We start from the raw sequence: 24,651 nt of genomic DNA, 5'->3' as shown, positions 1-24,651 counted from the left end.
TCATTTTATGATGTCACCTGTAATGCAACTGATGTTCATTAAGCCACATCCAAGTGTGAGTCACTGGTGGTGGGTGCCAGTGTTAGTGTGCGGGGTCTAACTCTCAGGTGACACAGCTGTGACTATTTGCATTTCCCTCCACTGCCCCTGTCACGGGCTCCCTTCAGTGGGAGCCAGGAACTTGTGTGTTTTGAATTTCCTTCCTTTGTTAGAAAGGAATTCCACCACACATGCACACATGCATCTCCAAGCAATATACATTTCCCCTGCCTTCCCACCTCTCTGGTAGCCCAGTGTCTTGGGGATTGGGTCTGATGCTTTGGGTTCATATCTGTACTTGCATACATGCCCTTCCTAACTGCAGGCTGGGCAGTGCTGGTAGTGGTGGGATGGGGGGCTATCCTCCTCCCCTCCTCCTGCTTTGGTATCAGTGCGCTTCTGGTCTTGAAGGGTGAGCTCTAGTGCATGACTCAGAGCTTAACACTGCTTTTCCTGACCGAGCCCCCCCGCAACTCCCCCACCAAGTGCTGTCTTGAAGCTTGTTCCTCAGTCCCCAGAGGCTGACAGTGGCAGAAAAAGGCACAGGAGGCAGGAAGGCCTGGCTGACCTCATTACCTGGTAGCCTTGGGAATTGTTCTGGATCCCAAACTGCGGCATGCCGGGGTCTGCACATGTGGTCAGCGTTGGATCTGGATTGAAAAAAAAAATCACAGGTCACTCATGGCCTCTACATGTGTGGAGAGCTAGACATAGTAAAGTGAATGGAGAGCCCTCTGCCTTCCCTCCCTCAGGCATGGCGGCTGAGTGCCACCCAGCTGCGGGCACCGTTCCTGGTAGCGCTCTGCACGTTCTGCTGTAAGATGCTCAGAGGCGGGCTCTTTCCCCATGCACACGAGTCCCTGAAGACTGGGAAGGAGCTTCAGCCTCTCGGAACCCAGAAAAGGCTGCCCAGCCCTGGCCCAAGACCATCTCTTACCTATGCAGCTGGGCTGGGTGCCACTCCACGTTCCATCTGACTGGCAGAATCTCCGCGGAGAGCCCACCAGCACCAGAGGGGGTTGGCAGGAGAAGGAGACAGAGGACCTGTAGGAGAAGCCTCGGTCCTCTCTCCTCCCATGGGCCGGCACCCCAGGGTCTCCGCAGAACACAGCTGGGAAGAGGAAGGGAGGAAAGCAGGTCCAGGATTCTTTCTAGAACCCAGTTGGCATCTCTGTCTCCACATTCCTACCATGCACCCCAATATTGGTTCTTTCTGTCCCTTCCTGCCTGGTTACTCTTCAGCTCTGCAGACCAGGGCAGCCCTGGCTCATGGTGGACGGCTGCCTTGCTGCTGCAGATGCGTCTGAATGTCACCGAGGGAGCAGAGGAATGTGGCAGGAAGCTTAGAGCAGCCAGATAAAGTAATCACAAGCCCACTTTCCCAAACTCGCTTTTCCTCTTTGCTGCTCTATTGCTGGATCATGTGTGGGTGAACTTGTGCCTGGCTATGAAAGCAAGGCTCAGGCGTTGTTAATCTCGCTTTGTTCACCTGCTACCCTATCATTGTTTCCCCAGTGGAAGAAAGCCACAGCACTGTCACTTCCTCATTTTGCAGCAAGAGGTCCCCCCGCAATCATAATTTGCTATCACTGTACATTAGCATTTTCTAGGCTGGAGGAGTTGGAAAGGCCATTCTTGCACTTGCATTGTTTCCTTAGGCGCTGTCTCTGGGCACGTGCTTATTATCTTGCAGTGTCTGAGTGGGTCTGAATGCACCTGATGTCTTTCCGAAGGCTTTGCATTTACATGGTGGGGGGCAGGGCAGGATGGAGCCCTTTTCATTCAGGTCACCAGAGCTGAAATCAAAGCTGACAGTGCCAATCAAAGCTGACAGTGGAATTCAAAGCTGGTGACAGCAAATGGAATAAATGCAGGCCCATCTTCCTTCCATTCTACTCAGCATTTTAAGTGTTTGCATGCACATGTATTAAAAATGCTTCACTCCTCTCTATGTTACAGAAGCGGGCCTCTGTCTTCGTGTTTTTTTTTTGTTTTCTTTCTTTGGGTTGCACCTGGTGATGCACAGGGGTTATTCCTGGCTCTGTTCTCAGGAATTACTCCTGGCGGTACTCGGGGGACCATATGGGATGCTGGGAACTGAACCTGAGTCAGCTGCGTGCAAGGTGAATGCCCTACCCGCTGTGCTATTGCTCCAGCCCCTGGGCCTCTGTCTTAAAGGGAGTTGAAGGCCATAGCAATTTTCTTTTTTTTTTTTTTTAATTTTATTTAAATTTATTTATTTTTAATTAGAGAATCACCGTGAGGGTACAGTTACAGATTTATACACTTTTGTGCTTATAGTTCCCTCATACAAAGTTTGGGAACCCATCCCTTCACCAGTGCCCATTCTCCACCACCCGTAAACCCAGTGTCCCTCCCACCCTCCCCAATCCCATCTCCCCCCCACCCCACCCTGCCACTGTGGCAAGGCATTCCCTTCTGTTTTCTCTCTCTAATTAGCTGTTGTGGTTTGCAATAAAGGTGTTGAGTGGCCGCTGTGCTCAGTCTCTAGCCCTCATTCAGCCCGCAACTCCCTTCCCCCACAGGCCATAGCAATTTTCATGCCTTTCATAATAGCAGAGAGTTGTTCTATCTACCTACCAGCATTTTTGTTTTTGGGCCACGCCCGGTGGTGCTCAGGGCTTACTCCTGGCTCTGTGCTTAGGGATTACTTTTGGCAGGACTAGGGAAACCATCTGGGGTGCCAGAGATCCAACCTGGGTTGGTCCAGTGCAAGGCGAGAGCCTTACCCTCTCTGCTGTGGCTCCAGCCCCCAAAGACACTCTCATTTTTGTCCTTTAAACTTTCCCTGCTTTGTTGCTAGTGTTTTGGACAAAGTTCCACCCTGACTTTTTTTTTTTTTTTTTTTTTTTTTTTTTTTGCTTTTTGGGTCACACCCGGCAATGCACAGGGGTTACTCCTGGCTCATGCACTCAGGAATTACCCCTGGCGGTACTCAGGGGACCATGTGGGATGCTGGGATCCGAACCCGGGTCGGCCGCGTGCAAGGCAAACGCCCTACCCGCTGTGCTATCACTCCAGCCCCCCCACCCTGACTTTTGAGGAGGGCACTCCCTACTCTAGGTCACATAGATACACAGGTGGGAAGAGGGCGGGGGGAAGGGGGTGGGCTGGGGGAGTCAGGAGTGACTTACGGAAGCACTGAGGCAGCTCTCCGGTCCAGGTGCCGTTGCCCTCGCAGGTGAGCACGGCCGGCAGGGAGAGCTGGTACCCCTCCAGGCAGGCGTACGTCACGCTGGAGCCCCACATGAAGTCGGACCCCACCACCTTTCCATTGGGGACGGGCTGGGGCGGCTTGCACATGATAGCTGGGGGGAGAGCAGAGCGGGCTGGGTTATGGGTGTCCTGGGGAACACAGGCCCTGGACACCAGCACAGGGCCAGAGACACTGTCCTATGCTGCCTGGAGTCTGGGGCCAGCCGGAAACAGCAGAAGGTCCTCACTTCCGTTGAAGCTCTGATCCTTGCCCCCCTACTCCAGGCTCTCTCAAGACCTGAAAAAGCCCACCTTGTTTTGTTACACGTTTCCTCTCAGTGCTGGAAACTTAGACTCCTTTGGGCTGTCTGAAGAGACGTTCAGAGACCCTCCTGCACGTTGTAGCCCCCCGACCAGTGTCAGCTCTGCAGCTGCCAGGACCCTGGTCCTTCTCCACACTCAAGCCCCACCCCACCCCTGGTGTTTGGCTCTCCCTGGTCCGTGCCCTGTCTACACAGACTTCACACATGCACGTGCACACACATACCTTTGCAGACTGGCTTGGTGCCGTTCCACGTTCGGTCCTTGGTGCAGCTCAGCACTGACACCCGGTGTGACTCCATCGTGTAGCCCGGGACACACTGGTAGGTCACGGTTCTGTTGTACCGGAAGTCGTGGCCCAGTCGAAGGCCATTGGCTGGGATCCCAGGGTCACCACAGTTTATGACTGGGGTTAAGGAGACAGAATGGCTCACTCCCAGCACAGACAGCCCCTCCCCCGTATTCCAACCCTACCCCGTCACTCCCTGCACGTGCCTAGAAGGGAAACCCAGGGAAAGGATGCCCAGACCCCTCCCAGGGCCTCACCAGCACTCCTAGTGGGGTTGACAACTCTCCCTGCCCAGCCGACCCTGCTCCTGGCTGTCCTGCCCGTGTACACACCCTTATTCCAAGTATACACACTCGGGCACTGAGGACCTACCTGGAGGAGAGACCTACCCAGAGGACCCCAGTTCCAAAATCAGGCTGAGGCCCTGGGGGAGGGAAGTTTCTAGGCTGAAGAGCTTAAGATATGGTCCCAGGCCACAAAAGATAGTTTGTCTGCCAAGGGACATGTCAGACCCTACCCCAGCCCTGCTCGGTGGCCTCTGTGTGTTGGCGGCAGCACCAGTGACCTGTGCTATGGGACCAGGTGAGGTGGGGTTTGATGAGCTCTGACCTCAGAATGAACCGGCGTGTATGTGGATATCAGAGGGAGCCGGGGCTCAGGCCAAGGCTTTGAAAGGGAGAGTGTGGCCAGAGTCCCTTATCTGACCACTTCCCTCCACAAGGGCCCCAGAGCAACACAATTCCCAAGAGAAAGAGGCTGAAGCAGCTCTTGGCGGATCATAACGTGGAGCTGTGGAGCCATGCCGCTCGAGAGCAGGACACGGTGGCGAGGGAGCCAGGGAGAGGAGGAACTAGACATAGCAGAAGGCCACAGTTTTAGAGGGGAAAAATAAAGCTTAGCGCTGTGCGTCTGTGTGTGTGTGTGTGTGTGTGTGTGCATGCGTGTGTGCATGTGTGTGTATGTGTATGTGTGTGTGTGTGTGTGTGTGTGTGTGTGTGTACATCTATGAGAAAAAGAAAGCTCAAGAAACTGGCTGGATCCGCCTCCCCGCCCCCCTCATCCCTCAGTGGCGCAGTGGCCGCCATCTTTCAGAGCTATTGGACAGCCAGGTACGGGACTGCAGTGACGAGACATGCGGGACCTCACAGATGGGGGGTGGAACTGGCCCTTCTCCCCGCCCCAACGAGGCCCCGAGTTGCCGCCCACAAACAGCTCCTCCGATTCCTGAACAGCCATGATCTCAGAGGCACACAAACCAATCTCAGAACCCAGTGGCTTTTGGCAGAAATGCATCTGGGCTGTGCATTAAACTACAGCACCGTGCCACTCCGGGTGGGGAAAGGGGTTTGTCCCTCCACCTCACCCACCACCCCCACCCCCGGTGGCATGGTGGCCACCATCTTTCAAAGCCTATTGGACAGCCAGGTACGAGACTGCAGTGAAGAGACATGCGGGGCCTCACCAGATGGGGAATGGAACTGGCCCTTCTCCCCTCCCCACCCCGACGAGGCCCTGAGTTGCCACCCAGGAATAGGTCTCAACTTATCACTAAAATATCAGAAATCCAAAATTGCGCGGCCGCAATAGCGGCTGTGCGACATCACATGCTCTTCATAATCAGCAATCACTATCTCTATCACTATCATCCTATTGATCCTTAATAGAAAACAAATTATCTAATGATGCCTTTTTGTCAGATCTGATTGTTGGGGAAAATTCCAAATAATAATGGTGAGTCTTTTGTTGAAATATTGAACGCAATCAAAGTAGAGAGAGAGTATAGTGGAAATCATCTGCCACACAGGCAGGGGAAGGTTGGGATGGGGGTTATACTGGGGTTCTTGGTGGTGGAAAATGGTGGTGAAGGATTGGGTGTTTGATCATTGTGTGACCAAGACTTAAACTTGAAAGCTTTGTAACTGTTCTCATGGTGATTCAATAAATAAAAAATAAAAATATTTAAAAAAGTGAAAGAAAAAAGAAATTGGCTGAAGTCTGAGAAATAGCAAATACATATTCCCTGGCTCTCTGAGTTTCAGTCATCGCATCTGTAAAGTGGGGCTAACCAGCAATGGCCTCTCAGGGCACCACTCAAAAGGCAAGAAGCACATAGAATGCGACCAGTGCCTCATGGCTGTCCGGCATGTCCAATCAGAGGAACTCAGTCATCAGACCCTCCTTCAGGGTTGAGCCCCCAACCCCTGCCAGTCCTCCCATTCTCCCAGGAAAGGCCTTGTCGGGGTGGAAGTCCAGCACCTCAGCCATTGTTTCTCAGGGGGCCCAGGTGCCTGGCCGCTCACCCATGCACTCCGGGTCACTGCCTGTCCAGGTACCATTGACTGAGCAGTGTCGGCTGAGCAGGCCCGTGGCATAGTAGCCTTCCCGACACTCATAGACGATGGAGCTGGAGAAAACCAGGCCGTCACTGAACAGGACTCGGGCATTGCTTGGAGTCCCAGGGTTCCCACAAGAGATCACTAGGAAACCAAAAAAGCACATTATTCACCAGAACAAAGGCAGGTCTCACGTGGGTGGGGAGCAGGGGGTCTGAGATATGCCTGGAGTGGAACTAACGTGCTAGCAGAGGGTCCTCTGGACTGAAATACTATATGGGCCATGCATGTACTTCACCTGCAGAATTCGAGCAGGAAGGAAAAGACCTCCTCAATTTTTTTCTTTTTCCTCAGTGCTAAAACATAAAGAATGTCATTGTCACTGTCATCCCGTTGCTCGTCGATTTGCTTGAGCGGGCACCAGTAACATCTCCATTGCGAGACTTGTTGTTACTGTTTTTGGCATATCAAATACACCATGGGAAGCTTGCCAGGCTCTGCCGTGCGGGCGGGATACTCTCAGTAGCTTGCTGGGCTCTCTGAGAGGGATGGAGGAATCGAACCTGGGTCAGCAGCATGCAAGGCAAATGCCCTACCCACTGTGCTATCCGTTTGCCTTGCATGCAGCCAACCTGGGTTTGATTCCCAGCATCCCATATGGTCCCCTGAGTACTTCCAGGAGCTACTCCTGAGTGCAAAGCCATGAGTAACCCCTGTGCATTTCCGGGTGTGACCCAAGAAGCTGAAAAAAAAAATGAAGCACGTCCCCAGGAATTAAAAAACATAAAGAATACATCTGTTTTATTATGACATGCAAAGTTGTAAATGACTCCTTGATATCACCAAATATCTAACCAGTGCTTCATTTCCCTTAAGGGTCTCATTTTTAAATAGTTGTTTTGTTAGATGGAGAATCCACGCATGTGTTAGGTTGGTGTGCTTCTTAGGACTCTTAGAATCCAGAGATTCCTGTTCTTCCTCCTTTCATCCATCTATTACAGAGACCAGGGCAGGAGTCCAGCAGCTTTCTCTGCCTCTGGAGTTCGCTCACAGCATCACTCTGCATCATTTACCAAGTTGTTCCACTCCCTGTGGTTCCTGGACCGAGTTCTACTCTTTGCCTAGCATCCTTCATTGAGGTATGCCTTCCCTGTGGCAACACATCAGGAAGCACAGAATGTCTGCTCACAGCCTTGCTCCTCTTGAAGTTGATTCATGGGCTCAGGTTAGCCCATCTAATATGGCTTTGCAAAGGCAAGATTCGCTTTTCAACTTTCAGCAGCAATTGATGAGTGTTGACAAGATTCATCATGTTGTTAGGGAATAAGAAACGGCGACATCCTAAGTCTGTTAGATCTCCCACACTCTCTACAGTTCCTCAACAACAAAAAAACTTGCACATGATCAAATAATTGTTTACCCCCAAACATAATTCACACAGAAAGGCCAGATGGTGCATGCCTTTTTAATTAACAGATGTTAGAATAATGTGTTGGCTCTCTTGCTAGCTCCAGAGGTGAGCAGCAAACATCTGACTCATGAATATAAAAATGATTAAGAAATGATTTACTATGTTGTTATCCATTGCCACTATTATTTATTTTATTGATGCTCAAATGATTCCATCTTTGGCCAGTGAGAGTCTCTCTGTCTCCATGGACTGATGTCCTCTTGTCTTTTGTAGATTCCTTATTGGGGTGATGCCACATTCCCGTCATCTCGTATATTTCCTCCCCTTTCTGACTCAATAATCTTTCTTATCCAGTATCTTATAGTGTTACACATAATAGTTTAAGGATAGAGATATCAGTATTATACTAAAAGTAAGATTGCTAAAAACAGTATATGACTTCATTTCAGTTCTTTATATCCTAGGGATAAATTCTTTCTCCCTCAAGAAAGAAGAAAAGTGCCTGCTATAGAGGCAGTCTGAATGAGGCGGGTGGCAGAAGGGAACTAGGGACATTGGTGGTGGGAAATGTATGCATGTATACATAAGCCTTGCATGCACGCATTCATGAGACCTGGGTTCAATCTCTGAAACTGCAAATAAACCAACAAAAACATCAAGTCAAGTCTTAAAGGCTAAGTGGGAGCTTAGCAAGGAAGTCATAAATCTCTTATTATATTTATTTATAGATATATAAATAGAGAGATTCCAGTTTCATTTTTAAGAAGTCAGTTAAAAATAATGCTCTGGTGGGTTGTTAAATCATTAACTCCACTGTTAGATTTATTCATATCTATTTTAATACATACAGATTGCTTGTTTCTAATATTTGATTTCATTTCATAAGTATATACAGCATTTATATAGTTGCAAAATAAATCTACATGATATTTCTTATATAATCAGCATTCATTTGGAGGTCCCTAGCTTCCAACTCCTCAAGTAAGCTTTGTGTTGCAGAGGGAGGGCAGAGAGAAAGTAGGATAACTGAGCCATGGCCTGTACCAAATCTACTTTTGGAAGATACCCCTAAATAGATGAATTCAAACTATATGGTTAGTGTTATATTTGAAGAAAATAGCCCTAAGCAAGCTTCCTTTTATTTTGAGAGAGAGAGAGAGAGAGAGAGAGAGAGAGAGAGATGGGGAGAAGTTTCAAAAAATTGACTTCCTGGTAGAGAGGTTTTTAAAAGATTCCCCCCTGCACGAAATATATGTGTGTGGAGAAATAGAATTCAGCCCCCCCTCTCATTGAAACTACTTCAGGAAATAACATACATTAAGGGCTTATATTACCTTTTTTTTTTTTTAGGGCTTACAATACTTTTAAATAATTTTGAATTTCTCTTGGAGCTTAGGATGCTTGTTTAAGACAATCTCTTCCCCTTAAACTATGAGCTCAAATAGGAGACAATGTCCTGCACCCAAATGTGCACTACAGTACTTGGCACATTATTATTCAATAAAACTGTGCACTAAACAAACTTATTCACTTGCAGTTTCTTCCCTTCTCAGGAGCATGGAACCCCTGTCTGGTTTTGGATCACCAGTGAAAACAGCATGAACTCCCTGTTGCTGTCTAGTGCCCACCAGGGCTGGGGCCACGGGGCCTGAGCAGGAGGACAGGTGGTCAGGTGGGAAGCGGGAGAAGAGTGCCTGGGGCAGGCAAAGGGGGGGAGAAGCAGAATGGTCACATACATTACCTCCACACTCAGGCTGCGTGCCACTCCAGGACCCGTTGGCTTGACAGGTTCGCTCTGATGATCCCCGGAGTGCGTGCCCAGCTTCACAGCTGAAGCGCATCAGACTGCCGGGAGCAAAGCTGTCCCCCAGACGGATCCCGTGGGCTGGGATCCCAGGGTCTCCACACACTCCCACGCTGGTGCCTGTGGGCCAGAACCAAACGAACACCCTTGTTTCTCGAATCGAGGAAACAGGAGTGGAGGCCGGACACAGAGAAAGAGTGTGGTTGGTCTATTGCTAGGGGGAGTCAGTGGGCGTCAGCAGGGATGGGGGTGAAAACTGTGTCTAACCCGAGTTGCTAGAAGGGAATCCTGCCCTGTGACTCACAGGTCAAAGAACACAGAGTTCTGACCTCACGGAGGAGCTGGGGGAAAAACGCAGCCAGGGGAGAAAGACGGCAGAGAGGAGCTTCTGTGGCAGATGCCATCCATGGTCTGGTTCTTTGGCCTGTGCTAGTGCAGGACGTCGGTGGTCTAAGCTGGGCTTTTCTCCTCCTTCTCCCCTTTATCTCTCCCCCACCTGTACCGGCAGGTCCTGTACTTTCCCCATTTCTGCTGCATTAGCTCTGGTGCTCAGTTTTCCCTTGCCTGCACTGCTGCGAGAACTTCTCCAGAGTCTCTTCCTCTTATCCATCCTCTACTTTATCTTCAAATCCAAATGGTTGACAATCACCAACCATCTGACCTTACTTCTTTCCTGCTGAAACTACTCCATGGCATCTCACTGCCTCTAGAATAAAACCCAAGCTTCCAATTCTTGAGTCCTGATAGTGGCTTTAATTGAGGGCTCCCTATTCACAATTCTAGGTTAAACACCAGCGGCCTTCATGTTTCAGGCTTTCTTTGTCTCCTGCCTCCTTGTTACATTTATGCATGGGCTGGAGCGATAGCACAGCGGGTAGGGCATTTGCCCTGCAAGTGGCATTTGCCCTGCAAGTGACCCAGGGTTCAATTCCTCTGCTCCTCTCCTCCTCTCCAGCAAGCTACCGAGAATATCTCACTTGCACAGTAGAGCCCAGCAAGCTACCCGTGGTGTATTTGATATGACAAAAACAGTAATAATAAGCCTCACAATGTAGATGTTACTGGTGCCTGCTTGAGCAAATCAATTAGCAATGGGATGACAATGACAGTGATGTTACCTGATATTGTGCAAATTTACCCAAGAGAGTGCTATGGACTCAAAAGATGGAGAATAGAGGACAGGAGATGAGGCCCAAGGAAGATGAGCCAACACATCTCATAAGTACAGAGATGTATAGAAGACATCTCTTGATCACACCAGGTGAATCTGAAAGATGAATAGGAAACTAAAGAAAAAAAAAGAGTGTCATTGGCATGAGAAGACAAAGTTTCCAACTGATGTTGAATGGATCTTCTTATGAGATGATCTGTGATAACATCTGAGTGGTTCTATTTATTGGAAGTAATAAATGTTTGGGTGTATGTCTAACCTACCATTTATCATTTTTGCCTCTTTGAGTCAGCATTATTTCCTTTTTCTATACTAGTTTTAGACTGAGAAAACTGTATAACATCACATTACCCTTTCTGCTCTCTACTAAGGAGGAAGGAATTCCTCCAGTCTTCAACTCAAGCATTTGAAAAAAAGAGGTTCCATCATCTTTAGTTGGTTTTCTTATCTTTTGGAGTCTTTAGGATGTAGCTCTAACTTCCACACTGCCTCTCTGATCTCAGCTAGAAGGGCCACTTGTTTAAGGGCTAAGGTGTGAAATTTCTACCCAAGAACTTATCTGACAAACTGGCCCCACTGCATCGTAACAATCTTCATTCCTGTGATCAAAGGGAATCTAAGACAGAATGTTGTAGTGTGGAAACTGATGACAATTGTTGACTTTTAAATTTTTGGCGGGGCAGTGGGACTCAGGGCTTACCCCTCTCTCTATGCTAAGTGGTCATTCCTGGTGGTGTTCAGGGAACCATATTGATGGGATTGAACCGGGATTGACCAAGTGCAAAGCAAATGCCAACTCTGGCCCCGGCTGTTGACTCTTTACTGAAGAGGTGTATCAGGAAGGTGATGGCTTTGCAGAGGTGGGCAATGAGTTTGCCAAAGATGTGTAAGATGCCAGAGATCTTCACATGCCTTTGATGGTCTAGAGACTTATGACTGAAAGATTCAGAGAATATTGTTATAGATATGAGGCACTGACTATACCGAATGCTGCTCAAAAGTTTCACCCTGAAACTTCAAACTAGTGCTGATCAGGACTGGCAGGAGCAGCTGATGCACAGGAAAGTATTAAGTTTCAGGACTGGGGAGGGGAGGGGAGTGGGGGAGATACTATTCTACTTACAAGCACACACCTAGAAATGTGTACTTCTCCATTCCCTGACCCTCCATTTTCTTACCCGAGGCATTTAAGAGTCATTATCACCTGAGAGTTTATAAAGTCCCTTCTAGTTCTGTTCTCTGAGGTTCCCAGGAGGGCTCTGCCACAATTCTCATCCCCTGTTTTTCTCCCTTGACGACAGAGAAGTGCGATTGCTACCACTTCAGACTACTCAGACGCAGGCATCTAACACTTGGCTAAAGCACATTCCTGCATGTTTGACGGGGGCACTGTGCTTCTGAAAGGGTTCTTGCTGGCTTCCTAGTTTTTCATGCTCCCAAGGGGTCATCTTATTTTTAGTTTCCCTTGACCCTCTGATGTGCCCGAGGAGGAGCTCCCTTCTTCCACAGACAGGACCAGCACATAGGAAGTCACACAAATGTGAAATGTCGAGGGCGAAAGAACTTTGGAGGTTTTAGAGCTGAATTTTTTATGATATGTGAGCACTGGATTCCTCTGGCTCTGCCTCACACAGGATCCTTCCTAGTTCACTAACTGCGTGGTTAATGAGGTCAGTAGGGGTGAGGACTAAAAGTCCAAGATAGCAACTTAGAGTGAGGGGTCTGGAATGGTCCTGGGAGACCTAATTGATCTCTGCTTCTTTCTTTTTTGGCAGTGTCCTGAATTTCAGAGACAAGCTCCCCTTGAAACCCAACCATGTCCAGTCTTAGGTTCCTAACTGTGATGTGGTCTCACAGCCAGCAGAGGGCGTTGGCACTGGGAGGCAGCCAGGCTTCCAGAGAGGATCTGATTATACCAGGAATGAGGGGGGCAGTTTCAAAGCCTGGGTGAGCCCTGGCGGGAGGAATCCTGAGTGACAGGAGCACTGCCATTGTGGGTGTGACACAGGGTAAGAACTCTCTTCTGGGGACAGCCAGGCTCACCTCAACGGCTGTGGCTGCTAACATTTTGACTTTGGCATTGACAGGAAAACGCAATTTCAAGTATTTTGCTCTGACATTGCTAATGAATTTGCAGTTTGGATACTATGGATGTCAGAACCATAGTATTGACATACACTTGCTGTTCTGACAACACTTTCTAGAGAGTAAGAGTAAAACAAATTTATTTGTAGGAGAACTAGGGGACTAGTGTCTGAGGGCAGTCATGGCATCCCATGAGGTCACCAGGATGCGGGACAGGTGGGGGGAGGCAATGACAAGTGGGAAGGAACACAAGCAGGAATGTGGGGGTCCCGACAGAGCAGAAAGAACATAGGACTGACGAAGGCCATGTGGGAGAAGGGAGTTGTGGTCTGAATGAGGGCTAGAGACTGAGCACAGTGGCCACTCAACACCTTTATTGCAAACCACAACAGCTAATTAGAGGGAGAGAACAGAAGGGAATGCCCTGCCACAGTGACAGGGTGGGGTGGGGGGAGATGGGATTAGGGAGGATGGGAGGGATGCTGGGTTTACTGGTGGTGGAGTATGGGCACTGGTGAAGGGATGGGTTCCCGAACTTTGTATGAGGGAAGCATAAGCACAAATGTGTATAAATCCGTAACTGTACCCTCATGGTGATTCATTAATTAAAAATAAATAAATTTATTATATAAAAAAAAAAGAACATAGGACTGAGATGTTCCCGAGACTAGGAAGGCTTCGATGGCTGGTTGGCAGGAACTCATGGGATCAAGCGTCTCCATGGGACTCTGGCCCGAGGGAGTCCTCCCCTATAGCTCTGCATTCCTTGGCTCTGGGGGCTGACCCAGTGCACCCAAAGAAGGTTCCAGATCACCAGGGCTGAAGTCCAGTGGGGACGCAAGAGGGAAGCGCTGTGCTTGGAAGAGCGGCAAGTGTGTCTCCGATGCTGGTCACACTTGCCTCTCAGCAGCCGGGGACTTCTAGGAACCCGCCCCGCCCCCCAGCCCTGTACCTGAGCAGTGCGGGAGGGAACCGGTCCAGTGTCCATCCAGCCCGCACATGCGCGTGGCGTTTCCCACCAGCGTCCGCTTGCCCGTGCAGCTGTAACGCACGACGGCCCCCACGGTGTAGCTGTCCCCCGACATCTGGGAATGCGGCGGGGAGCCCGGATGACCGCAGGACACCACTGCGGGAAAGAGAAGACCTTTCAGCACCTCCACACGGCCTGGAGCCTCATCACCAACCGGACACGCTCTGGGCGTTGGGAGTGACCGGCGGAGAGGACCCGAGAGCCGTTAGCAGGCACATTTTCCCGGCCACTGCAGGCTGTGCGCGCCCACCCCCTCAGCGCACACCCACCCACAGACCTGCGGGAGGAGGTGCGGCACCCACACTGTTCAGAGCCCAAGGAGCACGTGGCCATTTCGGCTCTGCATGTAGTAGGAACTCAGTTCTTGCTCTCTTTATTTGGTGCAATATTGATCAATGGATTTTAATTGGTTTCTATTTAGACACATAGCTGCTTACAATGGGGTTTTAGACATGTGGTGTTTCCGCCTCCAACCCCAGCACCCGGTGACCGCCCCCTCCCCACCTCAGGTTCCCTCCTACCCCCCAGCCTGACTTCTTGATGGAGACTTTTTTTTCTCTAGTTTAAATGTACTTTTTTTGTTTGTTTGTTTAATTTTATTGAATCACTGTGAGATAGTTACAAGCTTTCATGTTTGGGTTACAATCTCACAATGATCAAACACCCATTCCTCCACCAGTGCACATTCCCCACCACTAATATCCCAGGTATACCCCCCTTTTCCACCCTCCTCCTGCCTCTATGGCAGACAATATTCCCCATACTCTCTCTCCCCTTTTGGGCATTATGGCTTGCAACACAGACACTGAGAGGTCATCATGTTTGGTCCATTATCTACTTTCGGCACGCATCTCCCATCCCAACTGGTTCCTCCAGCCATCATTTTCCTATTGATCCCTGCTCTATTCCATCTGCCTTCCCCCCTCTGCTCATGAAGCAGGCTTCCAGCTATGGGGCAATCCCCCTGGCCCTTGTATCTACTGTCCTTGGGTGTCAGCCTCATGTGATGTTATTCTATACAATGGAAACATTTTTATGTTTAGTTGTAGTCTGGGAGCTGCAATGCTGAATCTAGTGGCTCAGTTAGACACTTTGCTTCTCCCCTTAGGGGACCCTCTGATGCTAGCCCCTATTTTGCTTCCAGACCTCCCCATCCTTGCTCCCCTCTCCCCTTCATTTCTCTCTCTCCTTTGCTTTTTGAATCCAGAGCAGGTGTTTTGCCCACCCTTCTTCCTGGTTTCTTATCTCCCTTCTCCCTGTTTTCTCATAGCCTTAGATGTCCATGGGGGGGGAGGTGGTTACCTTAATATACATATGCTAAAGGGGGTGACCCTTCTTCTGGGTCTACCCATGTTGGCCACAGTTTCCAGAATGAGAACCCACTGCATGTTCCAGCTGTCCACATCAGTTCCCATCATCCCCATCATGCCCCATTCTGCCTGCAGCTTCCCTTTCCCAAAGTGTCACTGAAATCCAGTGGGACAAAAGGAATTCTGGAGGAGGGTGGGTGGGTCGGGCAGGTGCTGCTGTCATTGTCCCAGCCATAGGCTGACCTAACACCTTTCACTGACTCAATGCATATTGAGTGTATGTATATGATGTGTGAGGTGTGGTTTATGTGTGTATGTATAAGAACAAAGGCCACATACTCATGAAATTTACACAGGGTGGGTAGAGATAATAAATAACAAAGTCGACCATTTTTGGAGGTGGCAACAAATACAAAGCTATATCAGCAAAGGATGATGGTGCTATTTAAGCAGGTGGGGAGGAATTTTCTTGAGGTGCTGACACCTGAGGCAGCGACTTGGGTGATGTGAAGATGCCAAATCTGGGGGCAGAGTAATGGGAGGAAAGGAACCCCAGATACTGAGGCCCAGAACCAGAATGAAGTTGGTGTGTTTGAGAAATAGCAGGAAAGAAGGGCTGCTGGAATAGAATGACCAAGGAAAGAAAAGGGAAAGGCAGGCCTTGGTAGAGCAGTCCTAGAGTCTATTCTTTCTTTCTTTCTTTCTTTCTTTCTTTCTTTCTTTCTTTCTTTCTTTCTTTCTTTCTTTCTTTCTTTCTTTCTTTCTTTCTTTCTTCTTGAATTTTATTATTTTTATTTTATTTTTAAAAATTTTATAGAAATCAGTCGGGATGGGAGATGAGTGTAGATAATGGTCCTGGAGTCTAATAGGAGAGACAGACCCTAACCTCCAGAATGTCCACTGTTTTCTAAAAATACTTCAGCAGAAAATTGCATATTATACAGATTCAGATCATGCATTTTCTTTGGGCCCTACACATTCATACCAGTTAAAGTCCTTACCTGAAAGGACTTTAACTTTCAGTTAACTTCAGTTTGTCCTTACCTGAAAGGACTCCCTGGTTTTCAGGGGATATATAACAGCCTCTACAGTTTCTACAATCTTTTTGTCTGGCTTTTAGAGCTTGGAGAAGTAAAAGTGTAGCTAGTTCAGTAAATGCCTTCCTGATAGTCATGGAACATCAGTGGATGTGGTTTCACTGGCAATCATCCTCTAGAGACCTTTACTCAGGGAAATTTGCCCAGGCTCTGGTAGAAAAATGCTACCCAATCTAGCAAACAACTCCCCACCCCTACCCCGCCCCACCCTTCAGATATTTCCCCAACAATAAATGAAAATGCATGACCATGTTTGAATGTGGTTTGTTCTGGGTATACCTGATTTAAAAAGAAAGGATTGTGTTGTCTTTTGATTTCTAGGTTCCTGATAATGAGATGATAGTTCAGTAATTAGTATAGGGAGAATTTAACACCTTGCAAATACCAATGAGAAAAAAGTGACCACCGGCTTTCTGGAATAAAGAATAGCTGCAATTATTGAACATTAATCATTTTCTTTCTAAGATAATGGCTAGCCTTTATTTAGACTTCAGCTTCTACCAAACTGAGAGCTTGATTAATGGTTTCCAGAGGTTAAGATAAGTTAAATAAGAGATTAAAATGCAAATACAGTAAAACACATGAGAAACAAATCACTATGAGTCAGGATCAGCAGAAATAGCAGATTAGCTTCATATTAACAATATTGGAAGTCTCAGAAAAACAATGCATTAAGAGTTCATCCAGATGTTAATGGCATAAAAGAATAAGTTTTTTTAGAGGAATAATACAATGGGTTCTTTACCAGGGATGGAAAATATGAAATTTATGATATCTAAAAAATCCAGAAAGCTTAGCAAATCCTATTAAGAATAAATTTTTTAAAAATCTAGCATAGCATATGAAATTTCAGAATACCAATAATAGATCCTTGAAATCAGTGAGGTAAAAATGGGCCTCACAAAAGATATAGCAATTAAGCTGATAGCAGATGTCTTAATAATAAATGTTAGCTGATAGGATTAAGAGAAAATATATGAACATAGATTTACAGTTCAGCTAAATTATCACTTAAGTAGGGAAAAAGCAGAACCTCAGAAATGTAGACTATCTTTTTCTTCTTTTTAAAGTGAAAGGGAGATAATATAGTTACGATAGTGTTAATGTTTATACTTTTGTTGCACAAAGTTACTACCCCTTTCCTTCTTCCCCCATCAAAGTACCTAAGACCCTCACCTCCCTTCACTGTCATTTCTAGTCTGCCTCTTCTTCCACCCCCAAGGCCATGTCCCCACCAACTCTTGGCAACTTCAGTGAAGATGATGTCTTTTTGGTTTGTGAAAGACTGATGATACTACCTAAATTGTAACAAAAGAGGTCAGAAGATAACCAAAATATTTCCTTAATGGGAAAAAGGAAATAAATGCCAGCCTTATTTTAAAATCACACACACATAAGGAAAAGGAACAAATGCAAGTGTTAAAGGTAACCAAAAATGAAGCGTGGTTCCCAGCAGTTTATAGAGTCTTCATTAAATAAAGTACTAAACCATGTCTTTCAAATAGCAGGAAAACAGTCCCATAAATACAGAGGTCAATATATAAGAAGAGATGAGGAGCAAAGAATATAGTATATATGTGGGAAGTCTAAATGAATAATAAAATTCTTCCTAGAACAATAATAACACATTGTGCAAACATGTTAAAAATAAGGCAAAATTAATAATTTATACTAAAACAATAATGTCAAAGACAGAATAAAAGTAAGTGGAGTGTTCTGATGTTCTTGTACTATATAGGAGGAAGTAAAATTCATTGATCAAATTTAGACTTAATAAGTTAAGGGTTTCTATTATAGTTTCTAATGTTAATATCTAAAATGTGGAGTGTACAAATTTACTTGTTGATAAAGAAAAATGGAATTATGAAATAAATTAATATGAGGGCAGGAAAAGAGAATAACAGAAAGGTAGAACAAGTAGAAAAGAAATAAACCCCTGTCAAATTAAAACCTGGCTATTTTGTAATTTGATATACTTGTATAATAAAAGATATCCAAACAAGAATTCTATAACCAGAAAAACCATTCCTCAAGCATAACATTCCCAAACAAATAAAAACAGAGGATAAATCACCCAAAACTAAAACCAAATTATACAGAAATTCTAAAAGAAGTTGTTTAAACTGGACAGAAAGAACTCAGTCGCAGAAAAACAAAGTATTGCATGGACAAAGGTTACTACATAAAGAAATTATTGAAGTATGTTTTTGTTTTTCAACTTTTTCTGCCTGAGGACATGCACAAGGCAATAATTGTAAAATGTGTGCTGACAGGAAGTAGAAGATGTATACCCTGCATGGCACTAACAATAACAAAATTGTGGCACGGAAGGGAGGTCAACAGAAAGGAATAGCTTTCTATCCACCTGAAACTGAGTTGGCAAAAGCTAGGTTATTATAAACTAAGATATTGAACATAATCTCCAGAGTAATTTTATTTAAAAAGAAAATAACTTAAAAGCATAGTGAAAGAAGCAACAAAGAAATTTAAATTTTAAAAAGAAAAGACCAGGGCCAGAGCGATAGCACAGCAGGTAGGGCGTTTGCCTTGCACGTGGCCGACCCGGGTTCAATCCCCGGCATCCCATATGGTCCCCCAAGCACCACCAGGAGTAATTCCTGAGTGCAGAGCCAGGAGTAACCCCTGAGTATCGCTGGGTGTGACCCAAAAAGCAAATAAATAAATAAATAAATAAATAAATGGAAAAGACCTATTTTAAACAAAACGGAGCAATAGAAGAGTAGCACTGTAGCACTGTCGTCCCATTTTTCATCGATTTGCTCAAACGGGCACCAGTAACGTCTCCATTGTGAAACTTGTGACTGGAGTGATGGCACAGCGGGTAGGGCGTTTGCCTTGCATGTGGCTGACTCAGGTTCAATTCCTCCGTCCCTCTCGGAGAGCCTGGCAAGCTACCAAGAGTATCCTGCCCACACGGCAGAGCCTGGCAAGCTACCCATGGAGTATTAGATATGCCAAAAACAGTAACAACAAGTCAAATAGAAGAGTAAATGAACAAATAAGACACGCTACATAGAAAATATTACCAATAGAACTGGAGAAATAAGCTGGTTAGGTGCTTGCTTTGCACAAGACTGATCTGGGTTTGATTAGTCAATATGGTCCCTAGAGTCTTCCTAGAAGTGATACCTGAACACAAAGCCAGGGGTAAGCTCTGAGCACCACTGGTGGTGGCCCCCACACCAAAAAATAAATAAAGGAAGAAAGAAAATATAAACCAACTATCTTATCAGTAGTTACATCAAATACCCATCCCTTCACCAGTGCACATGTTCCACCACCAAGAACCCCAGCATATCCCCCACTCCCACTCCCCTCCTGCCTGTGTGACAGGTGATTTCACTTTATTCTCTCTTTACTTTGATTACATTCTATTTTTGACAGAGAACGCACTATTATCATTTGGAGTCTTCCTCCCAACAATCAGACATGTAGAAATGGCATCATTAGCTCATGTTTTCTATTGCTGATAACAAAGAGCATATGATGTTGCACGGTCGTGAAACCGGCCGTCCAGTTTTGGGATTCTGGTATTTCAGTAATTAAGTCCAGAGGTATTTCTGCCAGCAGCTGCTGCATTCCGAGATTGGAGAACAATAAATTATTCTCTAAGGTGGAACTTTCAATAAGACAGCCCAATCACCAAAAACACATTTGGCCAATAATTCATTAGCCCCACCTCAATTAATATTACACCCAAAACACAACAGTACCAGTGAGCGTGAAATTCTAAACCGCACAGGTCACAATGGTAAAGCAACTCAGAAACCCATCAAGCTTAGTTAGTGAAGAAACTAACCCAGAAGACCCAACCAGTAATGAAGCACTAGACAACCTCTCTGACAAGGAATCTAGAAGGGAGTTACTGAGGATGCAGCATAGGAAGCTAAAAGAAACAGTGGAATGCACTGCCAATAAAATACAAGAGGATTTGATAGGAGAAATGTGGAAAATGCAAACAAAATTACGAACAGAAATGACAGATCTCAAAAACCTGGTAGGTTGAATTGAAAAACTCAGTGAAAGGCTTCAGCAGCAGAGTAACAGTTTGCCCTGGGTCCATTAAGTCCCTTGTCGGGACCCTGCTTTGGGGGTGCTAGGAACTAAGGGCAACTGAGTCAAGAAAGCATATGCCCAGGAATAAGTATTATTGGAGTCAATTAACCCCCAGGTTACAAAAGCATAATATTAATTGTCTTCCTGTGTCAATACAGAAAGGACATTGCTTTAAGGTAAACTATGCAACAGACTTACAATATAAGTTCAGTGTCCTTAGAAGGATCTGATTTTACAAGCTAACAGAATCTGATTCAGGAAAAGGTGATTAACTGGTTGGGGAGGAGGGCACAGAGAAGAGTTTACAGATAAACAAAGGAATGGGAGTGACTCGGGAGCTTCGGGATAGGTGTAACCCGATAAAGCTAAGTTCCCTGCAGCAAGGATAAACCCAATGTTATCCTACAGTTTTGTACCATCTTTCTGCTGAAGTTTGGTGTATTTGCGAGCCTTGTTGTCTTAAAGTAGCCTGTATAGTTATTTTTGATTTTGAACAAGAATGGTTTTTAGTCTATAAAGTTCCTGAGATGTTGTTTGTTTGTGAAACTGTGTGTTGTTCCTTCTGATATGAATAAGAGTCTAGCTGGGTAAAGTATTTTTTATGAGGCATTTATGTCATTGAGTTTTTTTACTATATCCCACCACTGTCTTCAGGCCCTGAGGGTTTCATCTGATGTTTCAGCTGTAAATCTTAAGGATGCTCCTTTACAGGCAATTTCTTTCTTTGATCTTGCTGCTTTCAGAATTTTGTCTCTGTCTATGGTTTTCGTCACTCTGTCTTGGAGTATTTTTATTTGGATTTCTTCTAGCTAGTACGCTTCGGGCTCCTGAATCTGGTTGCATATGCTCGTCAGCTCTGGGAACGTCTGGCATCGAAATGGGCCAGGCCAATCGCCATAATACTTAACTATAAGTTAAGAGCACGTTCGTGGACAAACTCTGTCATGACCCAAAAGAGGTAACTGGATAAGGAACCTGCTGGGGTTAGGAAGACTAACCTGGCCTGAGGACTGTGGTCTGGAATATATAGTGAGATATCCTCAGGAAGAACCAAACTTTAAGTTTGATATATCTCTAACTGTGCTCATACAGAATGACATTGCTAGAAATATTAGAAGTAAATTTACTGTAACTATTTAAGTGGATTACTAGCCAAGGAAAGAAGAAAGCCAACACATCTTGGATGGGATCCCACCCTTAAGCAGATCTCCTAGTAATCTGGAATAATCCCTTAGATGAGATTTTGTCAGTGAGATAATCTCTTGGAGAAGTGGCCTTATCTCTCTTTGTTGTTTTTGTTAATGTTCAATCCCACTTTTGTACTACCACTCTACCCGATTGCTATATAGACTAAGACTGTAAGAGCAGAGGGGGTCAGAGTCAGGGGATCTGGAATCTAGGAATGAGGGGCTAGGAAGAAAGAGTGTGTGAGATGGAAGAGACGGAGAAATTGAATAAATGACAATTAATCAGCAACCAGCTTGGTCCTCATTCTTCCTTTGCCTGCCCATTGCCAGCAGCTGTCCTGATCCAGTCCATACACAGTGGCTTGAGAACACTGAATGTGGGTGGTGAGAGAGAGCTGCCCAGAGAGACTGCAAACACATCATCCCTTCTGCGTGCATATTTTTTACACAAAACCCCATACAGTAATCTCTCTCAATGTCAGTGGGCTAAACACACCAATTAAAAGACATAGAGTAGCAGGATGGGTCAGAAAATTGAACCCAACATTCTGCTGCCTGTAAGAAACACAGCTGAATAGTCAGAGCAAACACAGATTCAAATTCAAAGGCTGGAAAACAATTCTACAGGCAAACAACTCCCTCAAAAATACTTGGGTGGCCATTCTGGTATCAGATCACACTGATTTCAGACTGAAGAAGGTCACAAGAGACAGTGAAGGTCATTTCTTATTGATTAAGGGATCTGTACATTAGGAAGAACTTACACTCCTAAATGCATATGCACCTAATGAGGAACCAGCAAAATACTTAAAACAACTACTCATGACTTGAACAAAGATATCAATAGTGACACAATACTAGTGGGAGACTTTAACACCATTTTGATATCACCTTTTGATAGATCAATCAAACTCAAGCTTAGCAAGGACATACTTTATCTGAGGGAAAAAATGAAAGAAGGGGCTTAGTAGATATATACAGGACACTTCATCCTCAAAAAGCTGAGTACATATTCTTCTCTAGTGTGCATGGGACATTCTCCAAGAGAGATCACATGCTGGGTCACAAAACATACATCCATAAAATTAAGAAGATAGAGATCGTATCAACGATCTTCTCAGACCATAATATGCTGAAAATAGAAGTGAATCACACAAACAAACAGAAAATCAAATCAAACACCTGGAAATTAAACAGCTCACTACTGATCAATGAGTGGCTTAGAAAGGAAATCAAAGAGGAAGCCAAAAGATTCCTGAAAACAAGGAAAATGAAGACACAAGTCACCAGAACTTATGGGACATGGCAAAAGCTGTGTTAAGAGGAAAGTTTATAGCTCTACAAGCATTCCTCAGGAAGGAAGAGCGAGCCTACATAAGTAACCTAACCTTACAACTTAAGAGCTTGGAGAATTACCAACAAAAGGAGCCCAGCCCAAGCAGGAGGATGGAAATAATAAATCTTAGAGCAGAAATTAATGAGATGGAAGCCCAAAAAACAATTCAAAAGATCAATGAAACCAATAGCAGGTTCTTTGAGAAAATAAACAAGATCGATAAACCTTTTTTAGGACTCACAAAGAAAGGGAGAGAGAAAACCCTAATAAACCAAATCCGAAACAAAAAGGGAGACATCATAACAGAAACTATAGAAATTCAGAGGATCCTTAGAGATTACTTTGAGAATATTTATGCCAGGAAACAAGAAAACCTTGAGGAACTGGATAAATTTCTGGGTCCTATAGCCTCCCGAAGCTGAACCAAGAAGACCTGGAGTACCTGAACAGACCTATCACCATCAAGGAAATTGAGAGAGTAATACAAAATCTCCCCAAAAGTCCTGGCCCAGATGGATTCACTAGTGAATTCTTCCAAATCTTTAAAGAGGACTTACTCCCAATCCTTTCTAATCTTTTCCAGGAAATTGAAGAATCAGAAACACTTCCAAACAGTTTCTGCACTGGAGCACTGGAGCACTGTCATCCCGTTGTTCATCTGTTTGCTCGAGTGGGCACCAGTAACGTCTCCATTGTGAGACTTGTTGTTACTGTTTTTGGCATATGGAATATGCCATGGGCAGCTTTCCAGGCTCTGCTGTGCGGGTGAGATACTTATGCTAGCTTGCCGGGCTCTCTGAGAGGGAAGGAGGAATCAAACCTGGGTCGACTGAGTGCAAGGCAAATGCCCTACCATCTGTGTTATCGTTCCAGCCCCATCCTGTACCAAAAAAAATCAGGGCTGGTGAGAATACAGTGACTTGCTTTACACACAGCTGACCTACCTTCAATTCCAGGCATGGCCTAAGATCCCGCAACTTCTGCCAGGAGTAATCCCTGAGCGCGGAGCCAGGTATAGGCCATAAACATAACCAAGTATAGCCCAAAGTCCAAAAGCAAAAAGAAAAGGGTAATTACAAATACAACTGCGATGTGTTTTTGTGTGCAGGAGGCCCAGGCATTTCCCACACTGCATGATCCCTCAACACCGAGATGGGCGACCAGCACATGTGACCAAAAACAAAACAAAACAGAAAATTTGCTATTTTAATCCAACAGAACCAAAATATTACTACACTTTGTTTTGTTTATTGGTTTGGGGCCAGGCCACACCCAGTAAAACAAAGGGATTACTCCTGGCTCTGCAGTTTCTATGAAGCAAATATTACCCTGACACCAAAAGAAGACAGGGATACCACAAAGAAAGAAAATTACAGGCCGGGGGCTGGAGTGATAGCACAGGGGGTAGGGCATTTGCCTTGCATGCAGCCGACCCAGGTTCAATACCCAGCATCCCATATGGTCCCCTGAGCACTGCCAGGAGTAATTCCTGAACACAGAGCCAGGAGTAACCCTTGAGCATTGCCGGGTGTGACCCCCCCAAAAAAAAAAGAAAATTACAGGCCGATACCCCTGATGAACACAGACACAAAGAATCTCAACAGAATCCTAGCAAACAGAATCCAATGACTCATCATAAAAATATCATACACCATGACCAAGTAGGATTCATCCCAGGGATGCAAGGATGGTTTAACATTCACAAGGCACTGTCACTGTCACTGTCACCCCGTTGCTCATCGATTTGTTTGAGTGGGCACCAGTAACGTCTCTCATTGTGAGACTTATTGTTACTGTCTTTGGCATATCCAATACGCCATGGGTAGCTTGCCAGGCTCTGCTGTGCGGGCCTGATATTCTCGGTAGCTTGCCGGGCTCTCCAAGAGGGGCGGAGGAATGGAACACGGGTTGGCCACGTGAAAGGCGAATGCCCTACCACTGTGCT

The 24,651-nt window shown here is 45.8% G+C and overlaps 1 protein-coding gene across 1 annotated transcript in view; it reads right to left on the bottom strand.

The window, feature by feature from the left end:
* The window catches only part of CSMD2 (CUB and Sushi multiple domains 2), a 608,999-nt gene that overhangs the window by 21,663 nt on the left and 562,685 nt on the right, over window positions 1–24,651 (bottom strand). The window contains exons 56-62 of the mRNA XM_055138092.1: window positions 13,622–13,795; window positions 9,351–9,533; window positions 6,166–6,342; window positions 3,803–3,982; window positions 3,195–3,368; window positions 977–1,150; window positions 616–689 (exon numbers count right to left, since the gene is read on the bottom strand). Coding sequence (XP_054994067.1) covers window positions 616–689; window positions 977–1,150; window positions 3,195–3,368; window positions 3,803–3,982; window positions 6,166–6,342; window positions 9,351–9,533; window positions 13,622–13,795 — 1,136 coding nt within the window. The remainder of the gene's footprint in view (window positions 1–615; window positions 690–976; window positions 1,151–3,194; window positions 3,369–3,802; window positions 3,983–6,165; window positions 6,343–9,350; window positions 9,534–13,621; window positions 13,796–24,651) is intronic.

This window comes from Sorex araneus, chromosome 5 (assembly GCF_027595985.1).
Source record: "Sorex araneus isolate mSorAra2 chromosome 5, mSorAra2.pri, whole genome shotgun sequence".
NCBI lineage: Eukaryota > Metazoa > Chordata > Mammalia > Eulipotyphla > Soricidae > Sorex > Sorex araneus.
The sequence above is the reverse complement of the archived record's forward strand: the minus strand, read 5'-3'. Positions and strand labels throughout refer to the sequence as shown.